This window comes from Sinocyclocheilus grahami, unplaced genomic scaffold (genome assembly GCF_001515645.1).
Source record: "Sinocyclocheilus grahami isolate Dianchi unplaced genomic scaffold, SAMN03320097.WGS_v1.1 scaffold120.1, whole genome shotgun sequence".
NCBI classification, from domain to species: Eukaryota; Metazoa; Chordata; class Actinopteri; order Cypriniformes; family Cyprinidae; genus Sinocyclocheilus; species Sinocyclocheilus grahami.
In genome coordinates this window covers 339,781-363,752 of record NW_015505299.1, presented here as the reverse complement: position 1 = coordinate 363,752, position 23,972 = coordinate 339,781, and the positions used below count along the sequence as shown (strand labels likewise).

The following is a 23,972-nucleotide window of genomic DNA, read 5'->3' as shown; positions in this document are numbered from 1 at the left end:
ATATAATCTGAGAAAAACTAATGCATTGTAACTTTTTTTTTTTTTGAGTTGGTCCAAAGCTTATACCTGTTTGATATGAAAGAGTAGTTCTGTTCATGTTTCATTTATTTTTCCTCAGCTCGTCCTCAGTTCACAGTGACCCCTCAGGACCAGTCTGTGCTGGAGGGTCTTACAGTTGACTTTCGTTGCGAGGCCAGCGGCTACCCTCAGCCTGTCATAGCATGGACTCGCGGCGGTGAGATGACATAATGCCGCCTTGTCTGTTTGACTTGCTAGAGTGGTCCATGTTTGCACATATATGTCAGGAAAGTACACATAAGTTGCATTTTATTTCATTAATATTATTATCTGCAAGTACAGTTTTTAAAAATATCCTTTTAAGATTTGAAGTACCTTACAAGTGTACATTCAGTACAATAAACAAGGGTCTGATTATGAAATTCTGACTGGATGCATTCTAGCACTGCCTACACAGTTGTATGTACTGTAAACATGAGTTTTGTAAACTGAGAGATGAGTCAGAATCAACAGCATTTAATTTCTTCTGAACATTCCTTAAAAAGGACACATTTAAAGATGACTGAATTGCTGTCTGTCAGTATTTATCAACTGTTTTCAGCGTCACTAAAACTCTGTTCTCCTACCATAGGCAGCCCCCTGCCTAATGACAGACGGCACGTTGTTCTCTCATCGGGAAGCTTGCGCATCAGCCGCGTGGCCCTTCATGACCAGGGCCAGTACGAGTGCCAGGCGGTCAGTCCTGTTGGCACTGCCCGAGCAGCTGTTCATCTCAACATCCTGCAACCCAGTGAGATCCTGTTCACAAAATAAATCCCCTTCTGACATAGATTATTTCAGCATGTTCAACGAGAGGTGGCCAGCATGGCCCAAATCCTACACAGAACAGTTCTGTTCACAGTTACGGTATATACTGTATATACAGTATATGGTATACATACTATTAATTTATTAATAATAAAGATTATTTAATAATAATAAATAAATACTATATTGACATATAAAAAATAATAAAAATGACAAAATCACACTTTCTAAAACTTTTACTAAAATTAAAGTTAAAAAAATATAGTCATGTGCTGTAAATTCAGCAGAAATGCTGTGCTAATGCCAAACTGAATAATACTTGATGGACTTGATGAAAGCAGCTCTGAAGATCAGAAAAAAAGCCTGTGCATGGCTATCAGTGCTGCCCACAAATGTATCTACTTCAGTATAGCACAAAAGAAACCCCTAACACCATACACTGTAAGTCCATTCCTCATTCATCGGTCTGTCGTAACAAGACTAGACATGGTATTAACAGGAAGGAATGAGGGCTGGCTTCATAAACTAATTTGTCATTTACCCACCAGCAAAGCCTTCAATTAGAACAACAATACCCCGTAAAGTCTCAATGACAGATGTAAGACCAGGTCCCTGCATGTAAGTGCCTTAAAAACCACCTCTTAAGCTTTATTACAGACTTGTTGAGTAGCCAGGAAAGCATGCAGCTTTGAAATTCCCACATGGCAAGATGTTTCCATGTAGTAATGGTTGTTAACACACTGCATAACAACCGCCTGTATTTACTTCAAAACCCAGGCACAGGTTTGGCTCATGGTCGCTTTTATTTAGAACAGGTTTACGGGAAGTATCTGAAGAAATGGAGAGAGTAAAGAGACCGAGAGGGTTGTGAGAAATACTGCTTGTTATAACAGCTGCAGAAAGACAGACTATAATGAAAGTTTAGGAGTTCATGGAAGGAATAGTTCACCCAAAAATTGTGCAATTACACAGAAACAACAACAAAAAATCTTACTCTGTAATTTTGTCTTGTTTTCCAGTAAAAAAAATAAATAACATTCTTAAATCAAGATGCGTTTGTTGCTCATAAGTTCACATGCATCTTGCCGAATATGCAAAATGTTAATAATTTTAACAAAATAGGAGGGATTGTAAAAATTGCATGCTATTTTAATTTAGTACTGTCCTGAATAGACTCAGTGTGAAAAGATAGATCTCAAAATCATACAATCACTGTTGGAAAGGGGGTCAAATATGCAGAAGATGCTGGAAAACCAAAGAATGTGCAGGACTTGGAATTTTTCTGAAGAACAGCCGGCAGTTGAACTGCTCAGAAAAGAAAAAAAAAGGACTCAGGATCAACTATCACAAAACATAAAAACAGTCATGGATCATTCAGATAACAGCACAGATTTAAGATGCAAGGGTATGTAAACATTTGAACGGGGTCATTTCTATAAATCCAGTCTTGTGCAGTATATGTGAACATCTGTGATGAGAAATAGCTCATTCAGGAAAGTACTAAATAAAACATAGCATGCAATTTTGTTAAAATTATTAACATTTTGCATATTCTGCAAGAGGTATGTGAACTTGTGAGCAGAGCTGTACTTGAAAAGCAAAATTACATAAGATATGCTTAGCAAGAAAAATATCTTCCATTAAGATAAGAATAATGAGAATCTTGTTTTCCCTTTAAAGTAAGTTTATTTTTCTTACCCCATTGGTAGATTATTATTTCATTTTAAGGAGGAACTCGCTTAATTTTGATATATTTTTCACAAAACAAGACTTAAAATATTAAGGCATTTTGTATCTCTACGGAAATATTTGTTTTGCAGTGAGTGACTAGTGACGAAATGACTGAGCTGATGATTAGCAGAAATTCTTATAGATTAGAACAACTGTAAAGGGGTAAATATGCACTTAAAGGGATAGTTCACTCAAAAGTCACCTACATTTTGGATGGCTTGAGGGTGAGTAAATTAACAGCAAACTGAACTATCCCTTTAAGGACCTCAGAGGTCTCCTCAGAGGATCGTGTGAACCAACTCGTAGATTTGGGGGGGTTAAAATGTTTAGATAAAGCTCTTTAAACAAACAAATCCATTTTGGCCTTGAAGACTCGCATATGCTTCTCAGACTCAACCCCTTGCCCTTTCATTGACTTGAATTACAGAAACATCTCAACACCATGTATGACCTGTGCATGTTCTTTTCATGTTGTGCATTATGTGCATGACTCAGCAGCAGCTGCGGTTTTGTGCGCTGTAATCATTAACATATGTTTTTACATCACCAGTAACGCCTGTTTTCACGAGCGCTCCAAGGGATACGACTGTGGAGTCTGGATCAGATGTCCAGATTCCGTGCAGCGCGCAGGGTGAGCCCACACCTATCATCACATGGAGCAAGGTTAGATCCATTAGCTGCCACATTCCCTAACAACTGGCCATCCATCCATTTCCGCCACTTTGGTCCCCATGGGACTATCCTGGTCTTGTGAACAGACTCATTTAAACAATCTCTGGCCTGATCTACAGGATGGAGTCCAGATTACAGAGAGTGGGAAGTTTCATATCAATCCAGATGGCTATCTGGAAGTGCAAGACGTGGGGCTTGCCGATGGGGGACGATATGAGTGTGTAGCCCGCAACTCCATTGGATATTCCTCATCTAGTATGGTGCTAACAGTGCAAGGTAAGAATTGAAGGCTGTAACGCAGGGTGAGCCCACACCTATCATCACATGGAGCAAGGTTAGATCCATTAGCTGCCACATTCCCCAACAACTGGCCATCCATCCATTTCCGCCACTTTGGTCCCCATGGGACTATCCTGGTCTTGTGAACAGACTCATTTAAACAATCTCTGGCCCTGATCTACAGGATGGAGTCCAGATTACAGAGAGTGGGAAGTTTCATATCAATCCAGATGGCTATCTGGAAGTGCAAGACGTGGGGCTTGCCGATGGGGGACGATATGAGTGTGTAGCCCGCAACTCCATTGGATATTCCTCATCTAGTATGGTGCTAACAGTGCAAGGTAAGAATTGAAGGCTGTAACCACATATTTAGGATTTTGAGGTGGGAGGGTGATCAAATTTAATTTAAGACCACTGAAAAACAAACTTTGGATGACCACTAACTGAAATAATGCTTTTTGTGTTCAAAAACAACTGGATGGAGCATAACAAAATGAGTACAGGAGTCTGGACACATTTTTTTTTTTTCACATTGAAATGACCAGTTTATTCATGAAAATGTAGACTGACTCGAGCTGATAGATCCTTGCCATGTAAGATGTGTTTAACTGGATTTAATTGATCATCGAGATTTGCCACTTGCAGATGGGAAAGTTAAAAACAGAGACGTGAAGTTTGACATTTTCTGCTTCCCATAGTGATGCTTACACGGTGTTTGCATACTTTATCACAAATAAATATTTTAAATATTGTTATACAAAAATAAATATTCAATATTTGTCAGATACACAGACGTTTCAAATGTTTTCATGTAGCAAGAGAAACGCTTTTCGGTCAATACGTTGTACTGCTTACGCAGTACGCGCCTGTATATACAGGAATAGGGTAAACATAAGCCTTTTTTTAAACAGTAAAAACTCATCTTCAATTGAGAATCCTGCCAATTGTGAAACAGCTATGTTGCCATTCCAGCTCCAAGCTCAGTGCTGTCTCAAGTTGGACAAAATTGCTACCTGCCATGCATTGCTTTAAGTCGGATGCTGATCAGTCTACACAGCACCGCATGGAGTGAAACAATCCTGTATCTGCTAGCAGTACTAAATGGCACAAGCTTCCTGGTCTCTGCTGGATCTGTAGCCAATGAGATTTGAATAATCTGTCTCATTGTTTACTGTAAGATAGTCCTGCACAATTGGTTCCTCCACCTCCCCCAGCTCCACATGTCTAAATCTGCTACGAGGGTCTTACACTTGTTGTAATGTTTATTTACTCATCTGTGAAAATAATGTAATGTATTAGATTTGTAGACTTTTCTCAGCAAATATTTGATATTTGATTCGATTCAATAATTTGGCATATCATGCAATTAATTCAGTTACATTTTTAAATAATCGCATGATTATAAGTGCCAGTTAATGAATGGAGCTTCTGTTCAGTTTTTAATCCCATGTGCACATTATAATTTCCTACTAAACTCCGAATTCACAAGCTTTTATTTATACTGATGTTTGTATAATTTTCTCCAGTCCCGCAGGTGAGCAGGGAGGGTGATCCGTTTGTCTCGACGTCTCTTGAAGAGGCCATTCGGAGCATAAACAGCGCAATAGACTCCACCAGGAGGCAGCTCTTTGACGGGTAAGCGTTTGGTGCTACAGGCAAAACATGCCAAGAAAACAATTCCTTCTGCTGTGAGTCACAATGCCGTAACCCATCAGGAATTTACTGGGACCATTTATGCCTTGGACAAGGGCTGGTCACTGCGGTATGATTCCTAATTGATCACTGCGCTCTGAGCTTGATGTTGGGGGTTATTTTGTCTGTCGAGGCCAGTGCCAGCTCATGTTAACTCATTGAGAGTGTTTGTGTTTCATAGCTGGAGAGGATTGTTTCAAAGGCACATGCTTTTGAATGAAGTCTGAGAGATGTTATCCTGGTAAAGAGAGATAACCAAAGATTAGATTTGGAATTGCAAAACTGATGTCCTTTTTTTCTTCTCATGACCGTCATAAGTTGACGTTTTGACTAAGCTTGCCAAGACATTTAATAAAATGTACGCAGTCCAAGACAACTGGTCATGGGAGAAAATCATGAATAATCCTGCCAATGTTTTTGGCACAAATGACCTCAGATATATTGTTATAACTTGGCACCTCCTTAATTCACAAGAGATAATATGTGAAGTGAAGCTAACTCCTTGAATGATAAAAAATATATTAATGCTGCAAGACTTTGATGTTCTTTAGCTTTTGTTTGAATCTGCACCAACAGCCTTGGAGAAAATGTTTACAGTTGACTTTGGCAAAATGGTTATTCTTTCTGTTATATGGTTCTCTCAAATAACCCCAGTAAACACTGAATTAGATTGTAGTTATTCTGACGTAAATTAAATAACTGAAGCCAGGTTGTTAGGCTATAGGCTTTTTACTGTAGACAGCTTTTATGATGCCACTTATTAGAATGTAACTTTTACAGTTTGTGGTTTAAGTTGGTTGTAGTCAAATATATTTTGTTCAAATAACTCTAGGCAGTTTATTGTGTTATGAATATTTAGTGAGAACGAAGGAAATACATTTTTACTCTCAAATCATAAATTCTTTAGACAATTAGGGCTGCAAAAACTACTTAAGAATGGCATAACTTTAGGTACAGAGCCTTCATCAGTGACTGCACTTGAAGGCATACGTTTGAAAACCGTTTTCAGAGTGAGCTTCAGCGGGGAAAACAAGTGTATGGTCCAAGTTGTCTAAGGTATGGAAGCACTTTTATTAAATGCTTGAAAGAAGGTCATGTGCATATGTGGCCATGTCAAGTGCTTTGACAGGTCGTTTATGCTCTTCAATGGGGTTCAGATGTGCTTTTCACTATGACATAGTTTCCATTTTGCTTTAATAATCTGTCACCATTTCAGCATGATGCATGTTCCTGCAGAATATTCAATCTCTCTAGTTTGTGCTTTTTTTCCTTTATTTATAGTTTGTTGATTTGAAGCAAGACTGGCAGAATATTTATTTTTATTTTTTCCCATGCGCTTGCCATTCTGAGAATTTGGGCTATTTGGCTTTTCATAATGTGTTCAGTCTAAGGGAAAAAAAACATCCAAAATAAACTTTTAAATGTTTATTTTATTGCACTTTATCTTTTTGCGTCTGTAGATGTTAATTACAATACTAACCTAAATAGGCCGTTTTCTCAAAATGAGTTTCTCATGTCAGAAATCTCCTTAAATCTTTATTCCTATTTATATTCTGAAAGCTTTTACAAAGGGGTTTGTTCATATACCATTCACCTGATTTTATAGAACGTTTTATTCTTGAAAACGTGGTGAAAATGCATGCAAATTAGTGCATATTTAATTAGATAATGACTCTTTTGCATATTTAAAGAAAATTTCAGAAAATTTGAAATACAAAAAATGTTTCCAATTCCTAATGGAATCAGTCAATTGGGGAAATATGGTGATATCTATTTAATTTTTTACCCTATTCACCTGGGGTGTCTTGCACTGTCCACAGTTCAAAAACAGGTTTGCATTGATTAATAAGAAATTATGAGATTGTGCTACAAGATCGATCTACTAATCTGTTAGACGAAATGCAGGTCTATAGTTTGCTAATTTGTATTCTCTTCCAGAGTGAGTCTGAATGGCTTTTGTGAATGTGGAAGTTAATCCTCTTTTGCATATTTAAAGAAAATTTCAGAAAATTTGAAATACAAAAAATGTTTCCAATTCCTAATGGAATCAGTCAATTGGGGAAATATGGTGATATCTATTTAATTTTTTACCCTATTCACCTGGGGTGTCTCGCACTGTCCACAGTTCAAAAACAGGTTTGAATTGATTAATAAGAAATTATGAGATTGTGCTACAAGATCGATCTACTAATCTGTTAGACGAAATGCAGGTCTATAGTTTGCTAATTTGTATTCTCTTCCAGAGTGAGTCTGAATGGCTTTTGTGAATGTGGAAGTTAATGTGTTCTCCACCATCATCAGATCTCCTCGTACCCCTGGTGAGCTTCTGGCTTTGTTTCGTTACCCCCGGGACCCCTACACAGTGGAGCAGGCCAGAGCTGGAGAGATTTTTGAGCAGACCCTACTTCTCATCCAGAGGCATGTCAACCAGGGCCTCATGGTGGACACTAATGGAACAGGTATCTCACACCATAATGCCGCTCTTCAAATGACATATTATTTGTTATTGGGATTTTGTTATTGTGAAATAAAGTAGTATATGGCATAGGGGTGGGAATCACAGGGTGCATCACGATTCGATAAGATACATGACTCACGAGGCCGATATTATCCCGATACAGCAATTCTGCGATAACTGAATATTGTATCATAATAATGATACATCACAATATCTGTCTAACTATGAAAACAAAATGCCTGTGAAGAGGTGCAGGTTCTCTCTCTTCATTCAAGTCCAAACTGCTGAAAATTCTGTCATCATTTACTCACTCTCAAGTTGTTTTAAAGCTGAATGAGTTTCTTTCTTCTGTGGAACATAAAAATGATTTTGAAGAATGTGGGTAACTTAACAGTTTCTGGTCCCCAGTGACTTCCATAGTATTTTGTTTTTCTTCTATGAAAGTTAATGGGGAGCAGCAACTGTTTGGTTACCCAAAATATCTTATTTTGCGTTCAGTACAAGAAAGAAATGAATACAGGTTTGGGACAACATGAGAGCAAGTAAATAATGACAGAATTTTTTGTGTGAACTATCCGTTTAATGACAAGCGGCAGCATGTTCAGTACTTTTAGTCTGCTGTCACTTTAAGAGCTGCATGCATCCGTGCAAACCGAGGTGGGTCCAGACTTTGGAAATAAATGTGGCTGGGGCATCTATTATTTTACTCACACTGCTGTCCACCATCCCATTAAAAACCAAATTTTCTTAGGCTAGTTAACTTATGTTCACGTTTCCCTCATTCATGTGTTGAGCGCCACCTCGAGGAGCCATGAAGTAGTGACGCTAGGAGCAGGGAAATCTATTTAGAGCGCCTTATTTTGTTAATTAAAATATCGATATTTGGCGCCAGCGTATCGATTCTCGTATCGCACGAAGAAGGAAAACCATTTATTGCCATATCGTTATTTTGTCCCACCCCTAATATGGCAATAGAAATGTGTCTGCTTTACTAAATGATGAGCAGACACTGTGTCGCTTTGTGCTGCAGAAGACATGGGTCACTGTTTTTTCTGGTTATGACAACAGCACAGCTTTCATCGCCACACTAAGGCAAAATGGCCTGCCATGTTTGGACAAGCCCTGCCCCAGTCTGAGCATTTACCCTCTGGACACATTCACTGACACAAGTACCAAGAAGGGGTCAACAAGCACAGCATCTATTGCTAACTAGTCTAACATAGCCAGAATTTTAACCGTCATAGGTTCCGGTCCACTTTGCAGCTAATTTAATGGCAGGTTTATCTAAATTGGTTGATACTAAAAAGACTTGATACTAAAGCAATGATTCAATATGATTCAAATTAATATAGCAGTGTCAAAATCCAAAATGAGTGCGTGCAATAACTTTATATGATCAACAGATTTAATTTAGGCCTTTATTCACAGATAAGCATACATACATAGAACAAATCACATATGGAAAACATGGAAGCTTGCGCATCACACACGTGTGTGTTTGAGCTTCTGTGTTTACCATATGTGATGTTCTCTATGCATGTGTGTCGATCATTGTTTAGATGTAAATTAAAGCCTAAAATAAGCATGCCTCTTCACAAGACCTGGTTATAAAACACTCAATACATGTAAATTCATTTTTCAGATCTTCTAAGTTTTGATTACCTGAACTTTCAATGGAGATCTCAGATTTCATTTAAATAAATCCTCATTTGTGTTTCAAAGATTAACCAAAGTCTGATGGGTTTAGATTTACATGAAGGTGAGTAAATGATGACATAATTTTCATTTTTGGATGAACTATACCTTTAGTGCCTTTCATTACAACTGTATTTGTCTCTTTACAAAATAGTAGTAGCCCAACACTTTTTTTTAACCAAGATCAAAATTATTTTACTAAATGCACACTCTTTCTTAACAGCCTACCGCTACAATGACTTGGTGTCACCGCATTTTCTGGATATGATAGCTAACCTGTCTGGCTGCACGGCTCATCGACGCTTCAACAATTGCTCGGATATCTGCTTCCACCAGAAGTATCGCACCCATGATGGCACTTGCAACAACCTGCAGCACCCCATGTGGGGAGCCTCGCTCACTGCCTTCGAACGCTTGCTAAAGCCCGTCTACGACAATGGCTTTAATCTCCCACGTGGTGCCACTGAGCGAAGGCACAATGGCTTCCCTCTGCCACTTCCACGTCTGGTCTCCACCACCATGATCGGAACAGAGACCATCACCCCAGATGATCGCTACACACACATGCTTATGCAGTGGGGCCAGTTCCTTGACCACGACCTGGATTCAACTGTCGTATCCCTCAGCCAGTCTCGTTTCTCCGATGGACAGTTGTGCACCTCGGTGTGCACCAATGACCCACCTTGCTTTCCCATCATGTTCCCACCGGACGATCCACGGCAGCAGCGCAACGGAGCACGTTGCATGTTTTTTGTGCGCTCTAGTCCCGTTTGCGGCAGTGGAATGACCTCTCTGCTTATGAACTCTGTGTATCCACGTGAGCAGATGAACCAGCTCACCTCCTACATCGATGCTTCCAATGTTTACGGCAGCTCACAGCATGAGGCAGAAGAGATCCGTGACTCGGCCAGCCATCGGGGCATGTTGCGGCAGGGTATTGTGCAACGCACCGGCAAGCCATTGCTCCCCTTTGCAACTGGCCCACCAACAGAATGCATGCGGGACGAAAACGAAAGTCCCATTCCTTGCTTCCTAGCTGGGGACCATCGTGCCAATGAGCAGCTTGGGTTGACGGCTATGCACACGGTTTGGTTCCGTGAACATAACCGCATAGCCAGCGAGTTGCTACGTCTCAACCCCCATTGGGATGGCGACACCATTTACCATGAGGCACGGAAGATAGTTGGAGCCCAAATGCAGCATATAACCTACAGCCATTGGTTGCCCAAAATACTGGGTGAGGCTGGCATGAGGCTACTGGGTGACTATAATGGCTATAATCCCAATATTAATGCTGGCATCCTCAACGCTTTTGCAACTGCTGCCTACCGCTTTGGCCATACGCTCATTAACCCCATTCTGTACCGGCTCAATGAAAACTTTCAGCCCATCCAGCAAGGACATATCTCACTGCATAAGGCTTTTTTCTCACCCTTCCGTATTGTGAACGAAGGAGGCATCGATCCTTTGCTCCGTGGCTTGTTTGGAGTGGCAGGAAAAATGCGCGTGTCCACTCAACTGCTTAACACCGAACTTACTGAACGGCTTTTCTCGATGGCGCATTCAGTGGCACTCGACCTTGCTGCCATGAATATCCAAAGGGGGCGTGACCACGGTATACCCCCTTACAATGACTATCGGGTGTTCTGCAACCTGACGTCCGCGCAGACATTTGATGACCTGAGGAATGAGATTCAGAATCCCAGTGTGCGAGAGAAGCTTCAAAGGTTAGCCGCAAAATCTCTCGTTCTAAATCCCATGTCCTTGAAAGACACATTCAGCATTTTCTGGGTGTAATGGTCTGTTCTGCTCCCAGGCTGTATGGCACACCTCAGAATATTGACCTGTTTCCTGCTCTGATGGCTGAAGAGCTGGTGCCTGGCAGCAGACTGGGACCGACCCTCATGTGTTTACTGGCAGCCCAGTTCAAGCGTCTCAGAGATGGTGACCGGTAAGACCTGTCCTTGTTCCTCAGAAATTTCAGATTTTTCAAATTTCAAAACTTATTTGTACAGTGCTTTTCATAATACACATTAGGGCTTTTCACACTGCGCTTTACCCTGGGTTATTGTCGTTCTCCATTTTTAACCTCGACTGAAGGCATGTTTCATACTTGTAATTTAGAAGCAGGGTTAGCACCACTTTATATACATTATGAAATCCTGCTCCAAACCATATCATATTGACACGTAGTGGTGTCAAACAGTTACCGTGTTAAACAATACTGTTCGAATCTTGGCTAGATTTTTAGCAACAGACCCAAGAATTGCGTGCTTTATGTTTGCATGCTTTAGTCAGTCATGGAAACACAGTGCGAATAGTAGGCAAAAAAAAAAGCCAAATAGTGATGGAAAATGTGAATTGGATAGAAGAAAATATTGTTTTGGAGTGTTTATTCTACCTTTATAGTCCGATAAGTCCATTTAGGAAAAATGTGACAGTTCGCAATATAAAATTTACTTTTTTTTTTCCAAGGCATTGTTAGATGCCAGTGTTTCCTGTCATAGCTATGCAACGATTTGATTTCAAAGTATCATAGCTATTAAACTATTTCTTGTTATGATTTTAAATCTGTATTTAACCTCAGAATGATCTCAAAGTAAAAAGCTGTGCTAAAGTCTGATTTTGTGGTGGCTGTGCTTTAAAATTCAAGTGATGAAAGTCTGACAGTAATCAGTGTTGAGTACTACTGTTAGGTTAACCCTGCCTGCTTTAAATGTTTGAAAATGATTAACAGATGAAAACGTTCATTATTAATTTATAAAAGTAATCAAAAAGTATTCAAAAGCAATCAGTTACATTACTTTAATAAACTAATTTAAATTGACTACTACTTATACACTACTTATTACATTTTAAATAGGGTAACTTGTAATCTGTAACCTATTACATTTCCAAAGTAACTTTCCCAACACTGTATATAAAATAAGGATGTGCAATGTGTAGGATATCAGACCGAATCAGACAATCTAAGATTTGGTCAAAACCGAGTTGAGGCACGAGGAGTCACAAAAATTCCACAGAGGCCCAAGACAACAGGATGTCATAAATCAGACCCTAGCCTCTCTGAAGCAAGCCTAAACCTAAGCCCCTGTCACAGAACAGTTTTCAACATTAACACAAAAGAACACATTGACAAGTCCAAGGAGATTGTAAAATTTTGGGGCAAGTTATCAAGAATAATGGTCAAAAGAGATGACCACATGACTATCACACGATAGTAACTACAGTCACAAGCTCCTCGTAAATTGACTTCCCCCACTTCACGACAAGAACAGACAGACTAAAATTCCTTACAGACATTTTAATCTCTGGTCTCCTTACGTCCACAGAATGCCAAAGAAACTTCATTTCCATGTGAAGATGCATCTAAATGACACTAAAAGGACTCGAGCAACTAACCATTGCTATATATCTAACCCCATATCATGTATCTAACCCACATGTTTAACCATCATGCCTTATTTATTGTGAATGTATTTTGAATAACTACTGAATAGCTTAAGGGTTCATATTCATGTTTAGTATGTGTGTGTTTAACCCCTTTCAGCAGACAAGGAAGGGAACCCCCGACACAGAAACGCAAGTACCTCCAGAGAGCTGAACTGGTGCATTTAATCTCAATTTTAACCTCATTGAGGAACTCAGTGCGAGGGTTAATTAAGTGATTGATGGTTGTTCAGATCTATACAATGGCACATATTGCTGTAAACTTGGGATTTCACATTTTCATTCTCTTTAATTAATTATTTCCTCTCTCTTTCTGAAAACTTGTGTGAATGCGTGTGTTCATGTGTTAGATTAGTTTATATGTCTTAAGATTTATCCAATAAAGCCTTATTTATATGGAAAAGAGAAGTATCTTGTGTTTTGTGCTCACAAGTTAATGTCTTAAACTGCCGATCTTGTTACTATGCTAATTAATAGTGTTTTCACTATATTTTGGATATAAATATCCCTTGCAGAATTGATGTCATACGGCTCGTTCACTGACTCGCTGGCCGTCTCAGTGATCAACCGTAAAACAGTGATTCTGTCCTAATTCCCTTGCATATTAATGGTGGAGTTCCCTTTAAAATCTTAAATGATTCCCTTTGAGCTAAATTATTGACCTGTTTCCCTTACAAATGTAAATGCTATATACGTAAACACGTAGTTCTACCTTTGTCCAGTCATAAGAACATTAACCAAGGGTTTAGGAATGTACAGTGTGAAACATCAGCTTATGAATACACAAGATTAATTGTTAACCGGATAAATTGTGAGCAGTGTGAAACGTGAAGCAAGATAACCTAGGATTCTGTTTACCTGGGGTTTAGAGTGAACCAGGCTTAACTATTCTGAGTGTGAGAAGACCTATTGTTTCAAAGCAGCTTTACAAAAAAATCATGATGTTCATGATTATAATATCTTAATATATTTATGCCTCATATTATATTTGGGGGCAGTCGTGGCCTAATGGTTAGAGAACAGTACAATCAGGAATTATAGGTGGGGGAAGTGAATGGCCAGTGAATGACCAGCGCTCTCTTCTACCCTCAATACCATGACTGAAGTGCCCTTGAGCAAGGCACCGAACCCCCAACTGCTCCCTGGGCGCCACAGCAATATGGCTGCCCACTGCTCCGGGTGTGTGTTCACTGTGTGTGTGTGTGTGTGTCTGTGTCTGTGTCTGTGTCTGTGTGTGTGTATGTGTGTGTGTGTGTGTGTGTGTGTGTCTGTGTGTGTGTGTGTGTGTGTGTGTGTCTGTGTGTGTGTGTGTGTGTGTGTGTGTGCGTTTTTGTGACAAATGAGGACATAAATTTGTATAATGACAAAGGTATAACATAGGTATTACAAGGAGATTGTGACTTTTCAGGACATTACCCATGTCCCCACTTTTCAAAATGCATATAAATCACACAGAATGGAGTGTATTGAAAATCTGAAATAGCAGAAAGTTTCCTGTGAGGGGTAGGTTTAGGGGTAGGGTTGGTGTAGGGCAATAGCACATACAGTTTGTACAGTATAAAAACCATAATGCCTATGGGATGTCCCCACACACAAACCTGTGTGTGTGTGTGTGTTTCACTACTGTGTGTGCACTTGGATGGGATAAATGCACGGCACAAATTCCGAGTATGGGACACCATACTTGGCCACATGTCACGTCACTTTCACTTTAGGGCATGGCTGATAATATAGTTTACATTTTGCGATGATATAATCAATTAAGCAGTTGAGATTTGCCATATAGTATATATTGCCCTGAGGGAGTATACAGTATATATGCTGGTAAAATAGGATGTACTAAATATCCAACTTTTAATATATCATTGGGCAATAATATAGCTGACATTTTTCAACGATATATACAATCAAGCAGTTGAGATTTGCTATGGTGCATACAGTATACTCGTGTTAAGCGGTATTACTATTATTTGGTGATGTGCATAACTGACACGGTTAAATAATTAATCAGCAACTTCACTCATGTAATTATAGGTTTTGGTATGAGAACCCTGGCTCCTTTAGCCCTGCTCAGTTGACCCAGCTGAAGCAGACGTCTCTCGCCCGGGTGTTGTGTGACAATAGCGACAACATCACCCGAATCCAGTCAGATGTCTTTAGCGTGGCTAAATTCCCTCACAGTTATGGAAGCTGTGATGATGTACCTAAGATTGACCTACGTATGTGGCAGGACTGCTGTGAAGGTACGAGACTCAGTTTACCATGACTCACATCATATATATATATATATATATATCAGTATCAGTTTGGTAATTTTGGTAACTTTTTTTCATGTTTTTCAAAGATCTCTTATGCTCACCAAGGCTGCTTTTATTTTATATCAAAAATTCAGTAAAAATTCTAATATTGTGAAACATTATTAAAATTTAAAAGAACTGTTTTGTGTTAGTGTATGACTGTTTGTGGAAACAGTAATACACTACCATTCAAAAGTAAAAAAAATTATAATAATTATATATATATATATATTCAGCAAAGATGCATTAATCTAATCGAAAGCCTTTTGAAGATTGTTTAAAAATATATATATATTTTAAATCTAGGATAGGAGCATTTATTTGAATTTGGATGCCTGATTGCTTTAAGTAGAAATCTCTTGAATAGACCATCTTAAAGACTTTTGCTTTTGCTTTGGATTTTGTAGAGGATGACAGTGATTTCATCAAATAGGATGATCTTTTGGTTACTTTTGTTACAGCATCTTTTGTTTACTTCTGTATGTGCTATCAGATGGAAGCTGATTGCTCTTGCTGAGTTTAGCAGTGAATTCGTTTTACGGGAACTTCAAAGAGGCCCTTGATTATTATCTTGCAGCCATATCCTCTGCTCTGACACACTGCTAACTACAGGGCCATCAGTGTAGCTGTTTATCATACATTGGTCCTGTGTTATAGTACTACAACGCACACATTTTTTTTTGCTTTGTTTTTTGTTTTGTTTTTGCCTTATTGTGCATGTAATTTATTGTAATTAGCTGTTAAACAATAGGAGCTCAAGGCTGCCAGATCCAGCTAATTTTTTTTAGCCCAAAGGCATCCAAAACCCAAAGGAAACTATAATTTTCAGCATCCAACCACTGCAGTATTTCCGCCAGACCTTATAATACATGTTTCGTGTTGCTTTTAATTTATTCTGTTAAAAATCTTTTATTTGAATAATTTTAGCTAGACTCGCTTGTATATAAACATATATATATATATATATATATATATATATATATATATATATATATATATATAAGGTGCATGTGTCATACAAAAATACCATTATGGTAACACACATGACACTAAAATAATGCAATAAACAATAATTTAACAACAGAGTGCAACATGAAACTCTAATGTACATAACTGAGAAACAATAAAAAACTCAATAAAATAGTGTGAAACAATGAAAAATGTGAGCTGTCACAGAGAATTCTGGGAATGTCAATTTAGGTTTTTCACTGTAAATTATACATTTTTACATTACATTAAATTTAGTCATTTAGCAGACACTTTTATCAAAAGCGACTTACAAATGAGGACAATAAAAGCAGTCAAAACTAACAAAAGATATATATATAAGGTGGATATTAATGCGCTCCCTTCATTGTAGCACACAAAACCACTACTTTATAAGCTACGCTGTTTCTCAGCAGCGAGGTGGTGACATTGCTGTTTTTGAAGCAATTAAACTCGCAGCTTCACTGTTAGTAGAAAGATGCTGCACAGACGCAGGTAATTCACACATGCTAATTCTCTAATTCATTCAAATAAATGTAAGCTTACTGCATTATTTTACTTCAGAATTCAACATCTAATTTTCCTATAGATAAAACAACCAACAAAAATGAACCATTATTTTTGTCCGTCCAGTCAAATTTTGCGTTAATTGATGCTGACAAGTTTAATTTGTCAGTGCTGTAAATGTCCATGGTACAAGCTGTCTAGTGTTTGTACAGCTGTTTTTTTTCTGCATCAAATAAAGGCTGAATTTCTTGCACCTGCAGACTGCCGTACTAAAGGTCAGTTCAACGCCCTGTCATACCACTTCAGAGGCCGCAGGTCAGCAGAGCACAGCTACGCAGAGGAGAAACCTGCCAGCAACCTCACGGGCAACAGCAGGTGCAACTCACAAGCTCCATTTACAGTCTGCTGCTCATTTCTGGATTTCACCAAAGATTGTTTGTAAATTCTCATAACATTACTTATAATGGACCTTTTACACGTTTCAGGGGTTCTCAGAAGCAAAAGTTGCCAAAGCTGGGTGAACTTCTATAGTGGTGAACGGAAATTAGATAGTGATAGCATTTCTCTGACTTTCTAAAAGATGAAAAAAGAGATTGATTACATTGGTCACTCTCTCAGCAGCGTTAATCAGTTTTCTGAAATTCAATGTCAAGATGATAAAACACAAAGTATACTGCTTTAGTATATGAAATGTGCATTAGTTTTTAGGGTTTTTTTTGTGTTTGTAATTAAAACTCGTATTCTTCTTGACTCATTAATATTCATTCACTCATATTAATTCAAAATAAAAAAATTAAAAACAAAAACTTATATTTTTTTAGATTTACAATGTTAATAACTGTGGAAACGTCATCACAGTCTGTGAAAAGGGTCTATAGTAGTAATGTTAGATAATTCATACAAGTCACTTGTTGATTTATTTATTTATTTTATCAATTAATCATACTTTTAATGACTTTTTTTCTTTCTTGTTTTTCAGCACTTTGGAAGAAGCTCTAACTGCAGTAAACATAACTGTATCACCAAAATCAAAAAATGAACCCTCCATTAAGGATTTCCAAGACTTTGTTGCTGACATGCAGAAAACTATCACAAGTTTACGAAAACAGGTTAGGACTCATGATTCACTTGGTGCAATGCAATGCCAAGCTGCACTAAATACTTGATCTATTTATATAACCCTTTTGAAAATTCAGTCACAGATATTTGTGAATGAATTGTCTTTTGTTGGTGAGCTCAGTACATAAGGACGATTGACATCTGCTCAGACACAAGTGTTTGGCAGTGATGCTGAAAATGTTTGTTTTACTGTCCAGTGCCACAGGTCAAAAATCTAACTTTCCAGATGCTTCTTTTGATTAGTAACACATGGCAATCCACAGTGACATAAAAAAATAGCTGCCATCTTTCCTTTGTCCACTTCCCAATGGATGTTTTCAAGTCTATCCGATATCAGATAAAGTTTTTAGATAATTTCTTTAAATAAATAAAAAAAATATTCAACAGATAACTGTAATTTTACAAAGTAAGGCCTGTTCCTGGATCAGCATCTGTTTAGCTGTCAAACAGACATAGTCTAAACACAGTCGTCAACTTTAACCTTCTCCAGGACCAACAAAAGTTGTTGATCTAGAAACACATCCTACTTGCAAAATAACAGATTATATATCACCTGTTTGTAAAAGGTAACTAACTGCTCATTCACAATTAATAACTGATTATACCATCGTTACGTTTAATAACTGCAACCAAACACTTCCTGATGACTGCCATTCTTTTTTGATATAGACTCAACATGTTTTAGCTCAACGTCCTGAATCAGTAATTATATTTTAGCATGTTTCACTTCCACACATTATAATATGGATCAGTATGGTATGGGGCATTTATACAGAATATACTGTAGCGCTTGGTGTAATGCAAAGAATAAATGTGACCCTGGACCACAAAGCCAGTCATAAGGGTCAATTTTTCAAAATTGAGATTTATGCATCATCTGAAAGTTAAATAAAGAAGCTTTTCATTGATGTATGGTTTGTTAGGATAGTACAATATTTGGCCGAAAATCTGGAATCTGAGGGTGCAAAAAAATCTAAATATTGAGAAAATCGCCTTTAAAGTTGTCTAAATTAAGTTCTTAGCAATGCATATTACTAATCAAAAATTAAGTTTTGATATATTTATGGTAGTAAATTTACAAAATATCTTCATGGAACATGATCTTTACTTAATATCCTAATGATTTTTGGCATAAAAGAAAAATAAATAATTTTGACCCATACAATGTATTTTTGGCTATTGCTACAAATATACCCCAGCGACTTAAGACTGCTTTTGTGCTCCAGGGTCACAAATGACTTAGGCTGATGATGCACAGGGAACTTTTTGAGCAATGTTGCTGAGCAACTTTGGGCAGTGTTGCCCCTCAACGGGCAACCAGGTGAGACACAGGGCCCACGACCGATCTAAAGTATCCAGATTGAAATTTGTTACCCATTCTCAATGTGAAAGTGCCCAAGCAGCATTCCTCAAAAAAAGTTGCCCGGCAAAATTGCTCAAAATTTGCTCTGTGTATCATCTGCCTAAAATGAAACCATTTTTTCTCTCTGTTGGTACTGACAGATAAAAAGACTTGAAGGCCGTCTGAGCAGGACAGACTGTGCAGATGAGGACGGGAGAGAGCGAGTAGATGGAGAGAGTTGGAAGAAGAACCCCTGCACCACCTGTCAGTGTCATGTAAGTTCATCAGTGCGCTGAGCCTTTCTGACTGAAATCTTCAGGTGCGTTCACATATAGACTGTACTGCATTCTTACTTGCATTCATGGGCTTGTGATCACTGTGGAGCGGAAACACGAGCATATGCACAGAAATGTAGTTTTACATGATGTACCAGTGTTCAGGTAGACACAGAAACATTCGACTTGTCTAAAGCAGTGATTCTCAACTGGATTTTCAGCTCTTTTACACAGCCAAGTTTCACTGGGCTGTGTTGAAAATCATTTGGAATATTTTATCTATGATTTACCAAACGGCTTTCATTGAGAAGGATTTTTTTTACTCACTGTAGGCAAATTCTACTCACATTTGGCACTTAGTGAGTGTTCATTTTGGATGCTAAATATCTGTTACATCTGTGTTTTCTTTATCTCATTGCAAATGAATGCACGGCATACTAGCACGCTCATGTACTTATTATTGTCGATTGATGGATCAGTAGACCGATTGATTCCTAGGGGGAACTTTAGCTGTTAAAAACAGACAAGTGCCCTCACATGGTACTGTATGTCATGGTAACATTCTAACTCAATCTGGGATAGAATCTGCAGTCAATCACATGTAGTTTGAAGGAATAATTCACCCAAAAATGAAAATGTGCTCATCCTCAGGCCATTCAAGATTAGGATGAGTTTGTTTCTTCATCAGATTTGTAGAAATGTAGCATTGCATCACTTGCTCACCAATGGATGCTCTGCAGTGAATGGGTGCCGTCAGAATGAGAGTCCATACAGCTGATAAAAACATCACAATAATCCACAAGTAATCCACACCACTCCAGTCCATCAGTTAACATGATGTGAAACCAAAATCTGTGTTTGTAAGAAAAAATGATATCATTAAAACATTATGAAAACACATGATCAAAACTATGCCGTGGCTAAAAAAAAGATTGGGAAACACTGCTTTAGCCAGAAGCAATAGTTTGAAGTTAAAAAAGCTTCAGCTTTCAAAGTAAATATCAAGACAGTTCGTTTTACCATCAGTTCAAGCCCGAAAGGGCAACAGAGTCACGTGACAGACACCGTGATGATGCAGTACACAAGCCGCGGTTAAGACAGCTGACGTGCTATGATTTCTGACAGGCAGTTCACTCTCCTGTGATGTGACCCTGTTCCCCTCTCTCACACACACAAGGGTTATTATCGTTGACTGAAACTAAAATTAAAACCATAAAATTGTTATTTAAAGATAATGTAGACAAAAATAAAATAAAATGTATATAAAAAATATGTATGTATGTCACACCATAGGACACATTTACGGTATATTTGACAACTACCCATATATACGTATATATGGCATAAATAATAATAAAATGACAAATGCGCAACAAATTTAAAACAAAAAATATAAACCAATTCAAAATATGAATAAAAATTATAATACTAACATAATACTGGTTTGCAGAGAGTGACGGATGGCGGGTCAGGAAAGGCACATACCTGTGATGATTCCTGCAGAAATATCGTCCCGTTTTCAGCTCAGGTGTTCCTGTGTCTCTGTCTCTGTTAGGAGGCCCAGGTGACGTGTTTTGTGGAAAAGTGTCCGCAGACAGCATGTCTGAAGCCAGTGACGCCCAAAGGCTCGTGCTGCCCCGTGTGCCTCAACCAGCCGTCACAACCGCAGGATAACGAGCACCACGTATAACCTCAGGACACTTAACCAATTAGACCTTGAGCTCATGCCTCCATTTGTTTGATAGTTGCATTTCAGGGTTTTTTGTTGTTTGTCATGTATTTTTTTTGCATATCCTCAGATGCCCTCTACGAAGAACCAAAAATACACTGCCTTAAAAAGTGTCTAAACAGATGAATGTGGGGCCCTGTTTTCCTCCTCAGGCATGTTAACCGGGAGACGACTACCCAAAGTGTTCATTTACGAGACCGAGGATGGGCGACTCCTGCAGAGTTCAGCTCTTATCACTAGTCAAACTCACCAAACCAAAGTCTTCAGGATTCCTTGAAAATTACTGTACAGTCAGTTGCGCTCAAAAAAGACGAAAAAAAATGTAGGCTTAAATGTTATGTATATTTATGTATTTGAATTGCATGTTAAATTTCTGTACGGTTGGATTACACCGTTTTAACATCAACTAATAGAGAATGCAATGCATATTTGTCAGTTATGCATCAGTGAAACTGGTAAGATTTCTAAAGTGAATGTTTTAAATGCACAATAACCAGGTATATATATATTTACCATCAGTACATTTAATTTGTTTCAATCGCATACATTTAAACTAAATGATGATTGCTTGTTCCAGAGCTAGTCATATTTTAACCATTAACAAATTACGTTTTCACAGTTAAAACAGATGTATGCTGATTCTGAGCTATATGAATTAATGCATTTTGAAAATTATTATTATTTAGATCAAATCAAATAGATGCAAAGAGTTAATAAGAAACTATGCCATGGTTTTTTGAGTGACTCGTTTCATTAATGTGTGACTGACAAATGTGCATCACCGTTTATTCGATTTTGTAAAAACTGTGTTATACAAACGGATGAAAATTGTATGTGCAATTCAAATGCACACATCTTAAATGTAGGCCTAAATGTGTTCGTTTGATTGATTGGGGATGGAGCTGAACTCAGAGTTTCCCCTTTCTGCTTCTTTTACAGAAGAAGCATTCTCAGATTTGAGATGCTGCAGAACTGGTGCTATCTTACCCCATTTAAGTGATTTCCCCCGAGTCTTTAAGAGTGTTGTTTTATGCATTTAATTGTTTTGCAATATGCAATGCATCATACAGTATATACACTCATTATGAGCTTTTTAAAACCACACTTGAGCGAAAATCTTTCATTTTGTAGTTACGCTAAAGACATTTTAAACGTTATTCTTACTTTGTTTATGGTGCGTAGTATCATATTCTGGACATATGTAGAACATTAGTTCCTGCTTTTTATCTTCCTCTCATGTCGAAAAAAAATGTGAATACCTTGAAAACAATCTTTGCAATGGGGAAAAAAAACTCTACTGATCACCAAATGTTTGTTTCCCTTGGCAACTGCGGGTTTTCTGAGACCTGGTGTTCTTTGCTTTATCTTGACAGAAAGCTAGATGTTTTTGGTTTGGGAGCGACTGAGGTGAAGCGTTTGGGAGTCAGGCTCTCTTTTAAGGGTGTTACTGTACTTTTCTATAATGCTCTGTTCTACCGGCCCAGTATTTATATTCTTGTCATGAATGAAGGTCCAGATGTTTCCTTCCTTTTCAAACAGTGTTCAGAGAGATGTAAACCGCTGTGCCTCATCACAATACATCACTTGAAACACACACTTCTCTCTCAGCATCCAGTGTTCAGTTATATCCGTACATTTAGCAGACGCTTCTATCCAGCAGAAGAGCAAGATTTGAGATGGGAATTTATGCATTCATGTTCTGATTCCATTAATGATACGTTTTAGTGCTTTTCAGAAATCACATAATGATAACATAATGAAAACTATGTACATGTACTGCTGGTCAAAAGTTTGGAATAATTAAGTTTTTTTTTTTTTTTACAATTTAATATAATTGTTTTCTATTTTAATATTTTTCAAATGTAATTTATTGCTGTGATGCAAAGCTGAATTTTCAGCATCTTTACTTGAGTTTTCAGTGTCACATGATCCTTCAGAAATCATTCTGATATGCTGACTCTCTGCTCAGTTATTATCAATTATTATTTGTGATTAATTATTAATAGTGGTTCATATTATTAACAATGAGGTTGAAAACAGTTTTCACTTTTTTTCTTCATTTTTTGTGGAAACTGTGATGCATTTTCTTTCAAGATTCTTTGATGAATAGAAATTTCAAAACAACATTTATTTGTTATTTAAATACAATATGTTGTCACTTATCAATGTATTACATCCTTGTTAAATAAAAATATTAAGATTAAAACTTACTACAAACTTTTAAATGGTAATGTATCATATATATATATATATCAACAGTTATCATTGATAATATTTCTTGAGGAGCATATTATAATGATTTTTTTTGTATAAGAGTGCAAAACACAACACACGGTGAACACATACACAAAAACAGCAGTAGAACAGCAATGAAAATAAACAGCAATGACAATCTGAATAGTAGTATTTCAATAGCACTAGCGTGCATAATAATACTAAAGATGGTGATGATAACAATAATACCTTGTGATGACAGCAACAGTAATATCAATAATAATAAAAAATAATAATGATGTAATAACAATAGTAATAATAATAATGTAATAATGACATAATATTAGAATGATTTCTGAAGGATCATGTGACACTGAAGACTGGAGTAATGATGCTGAAAATACAGCTTTGATCACAGGAATACATTACATTTTTTAATAAATTCAAATATATATATATCTTTTTTATTATTGTAATAATATGCCACAATATTACTATTTTTGCTGAAAATTTGACCAAATAAATGCAGCCTTGGTGAGCGGAAGAGACTTGTCCCATTAAAAACATAAAAATGTACTTTTGACCAGTAGTGCATATATTATTATTCAAATAATAATAATAGTTATTATTATTATTATTATTATTATTTAAATATGAGCTGGTCCTCGATTCTCAATCCTTGGAATTCTGCAACACTTCT

The 23,972-nt window shown here is 37.5% G+C and overlaps 1 protein-coding gene across 1 annotated transcript in view; it reads left to right on the top strand.

Moving 5' to 3' along the window:
* LOC107589757 (peroxidasin) overlaps positions 1-21,696 on the top strand; it is a 65,027-nt gene extending 43,331 nt beyond the window's left edge. Inside the window, exons 11-23 of the mRNA XM_016278280.1 lie at positions 119-235; positions 650-808; positions 3,107-3,219; positions 3,348-3,504; positions 5,034-5,142; positions 7,501-7,658; positions 9,576-11,079; positions 11,169-11,303; positions 14,837-15,045; positions 16,854-16,968; positions 17,573-17,702; positions 19,216-19,329; positions 20,885-21,696. Of these exons, the coding sequence (XP_016133766.1) occupies positions 119-235; positions 650-808; positions 3,107-3,219; positions 3,348-3,504; positions 5,034-5,142; positions 7,501-7,658; positions 9,576-11,079; positions 11,169-11,303; positions 14,837-15,045; positions 16,854-16,968; positions 17,573-17,702; positions 19,216-19,329; positions 20,885-21,019 (3,155 nt within the window). The 3' untranslated portion in view covers positions 21,020-21,696. The remainder of the gene's footprint in view (positions 1-118; positions 236-649; positions 809-3,106; positions 3,220-3,347; positions 3,505-5,033; positions 5,143-7,500; positions 7,659-9,575; positions 11,080-11,168; positions 11,304-14,836; positions 15,046-16,853; positions 16,969-17,572; positions 17,703-19,215; positions 19,330-20,884) is intronic.
* The last annotated feature ends 2,276 nt before the right edge of the window (positions 21,697-23,972 follow it).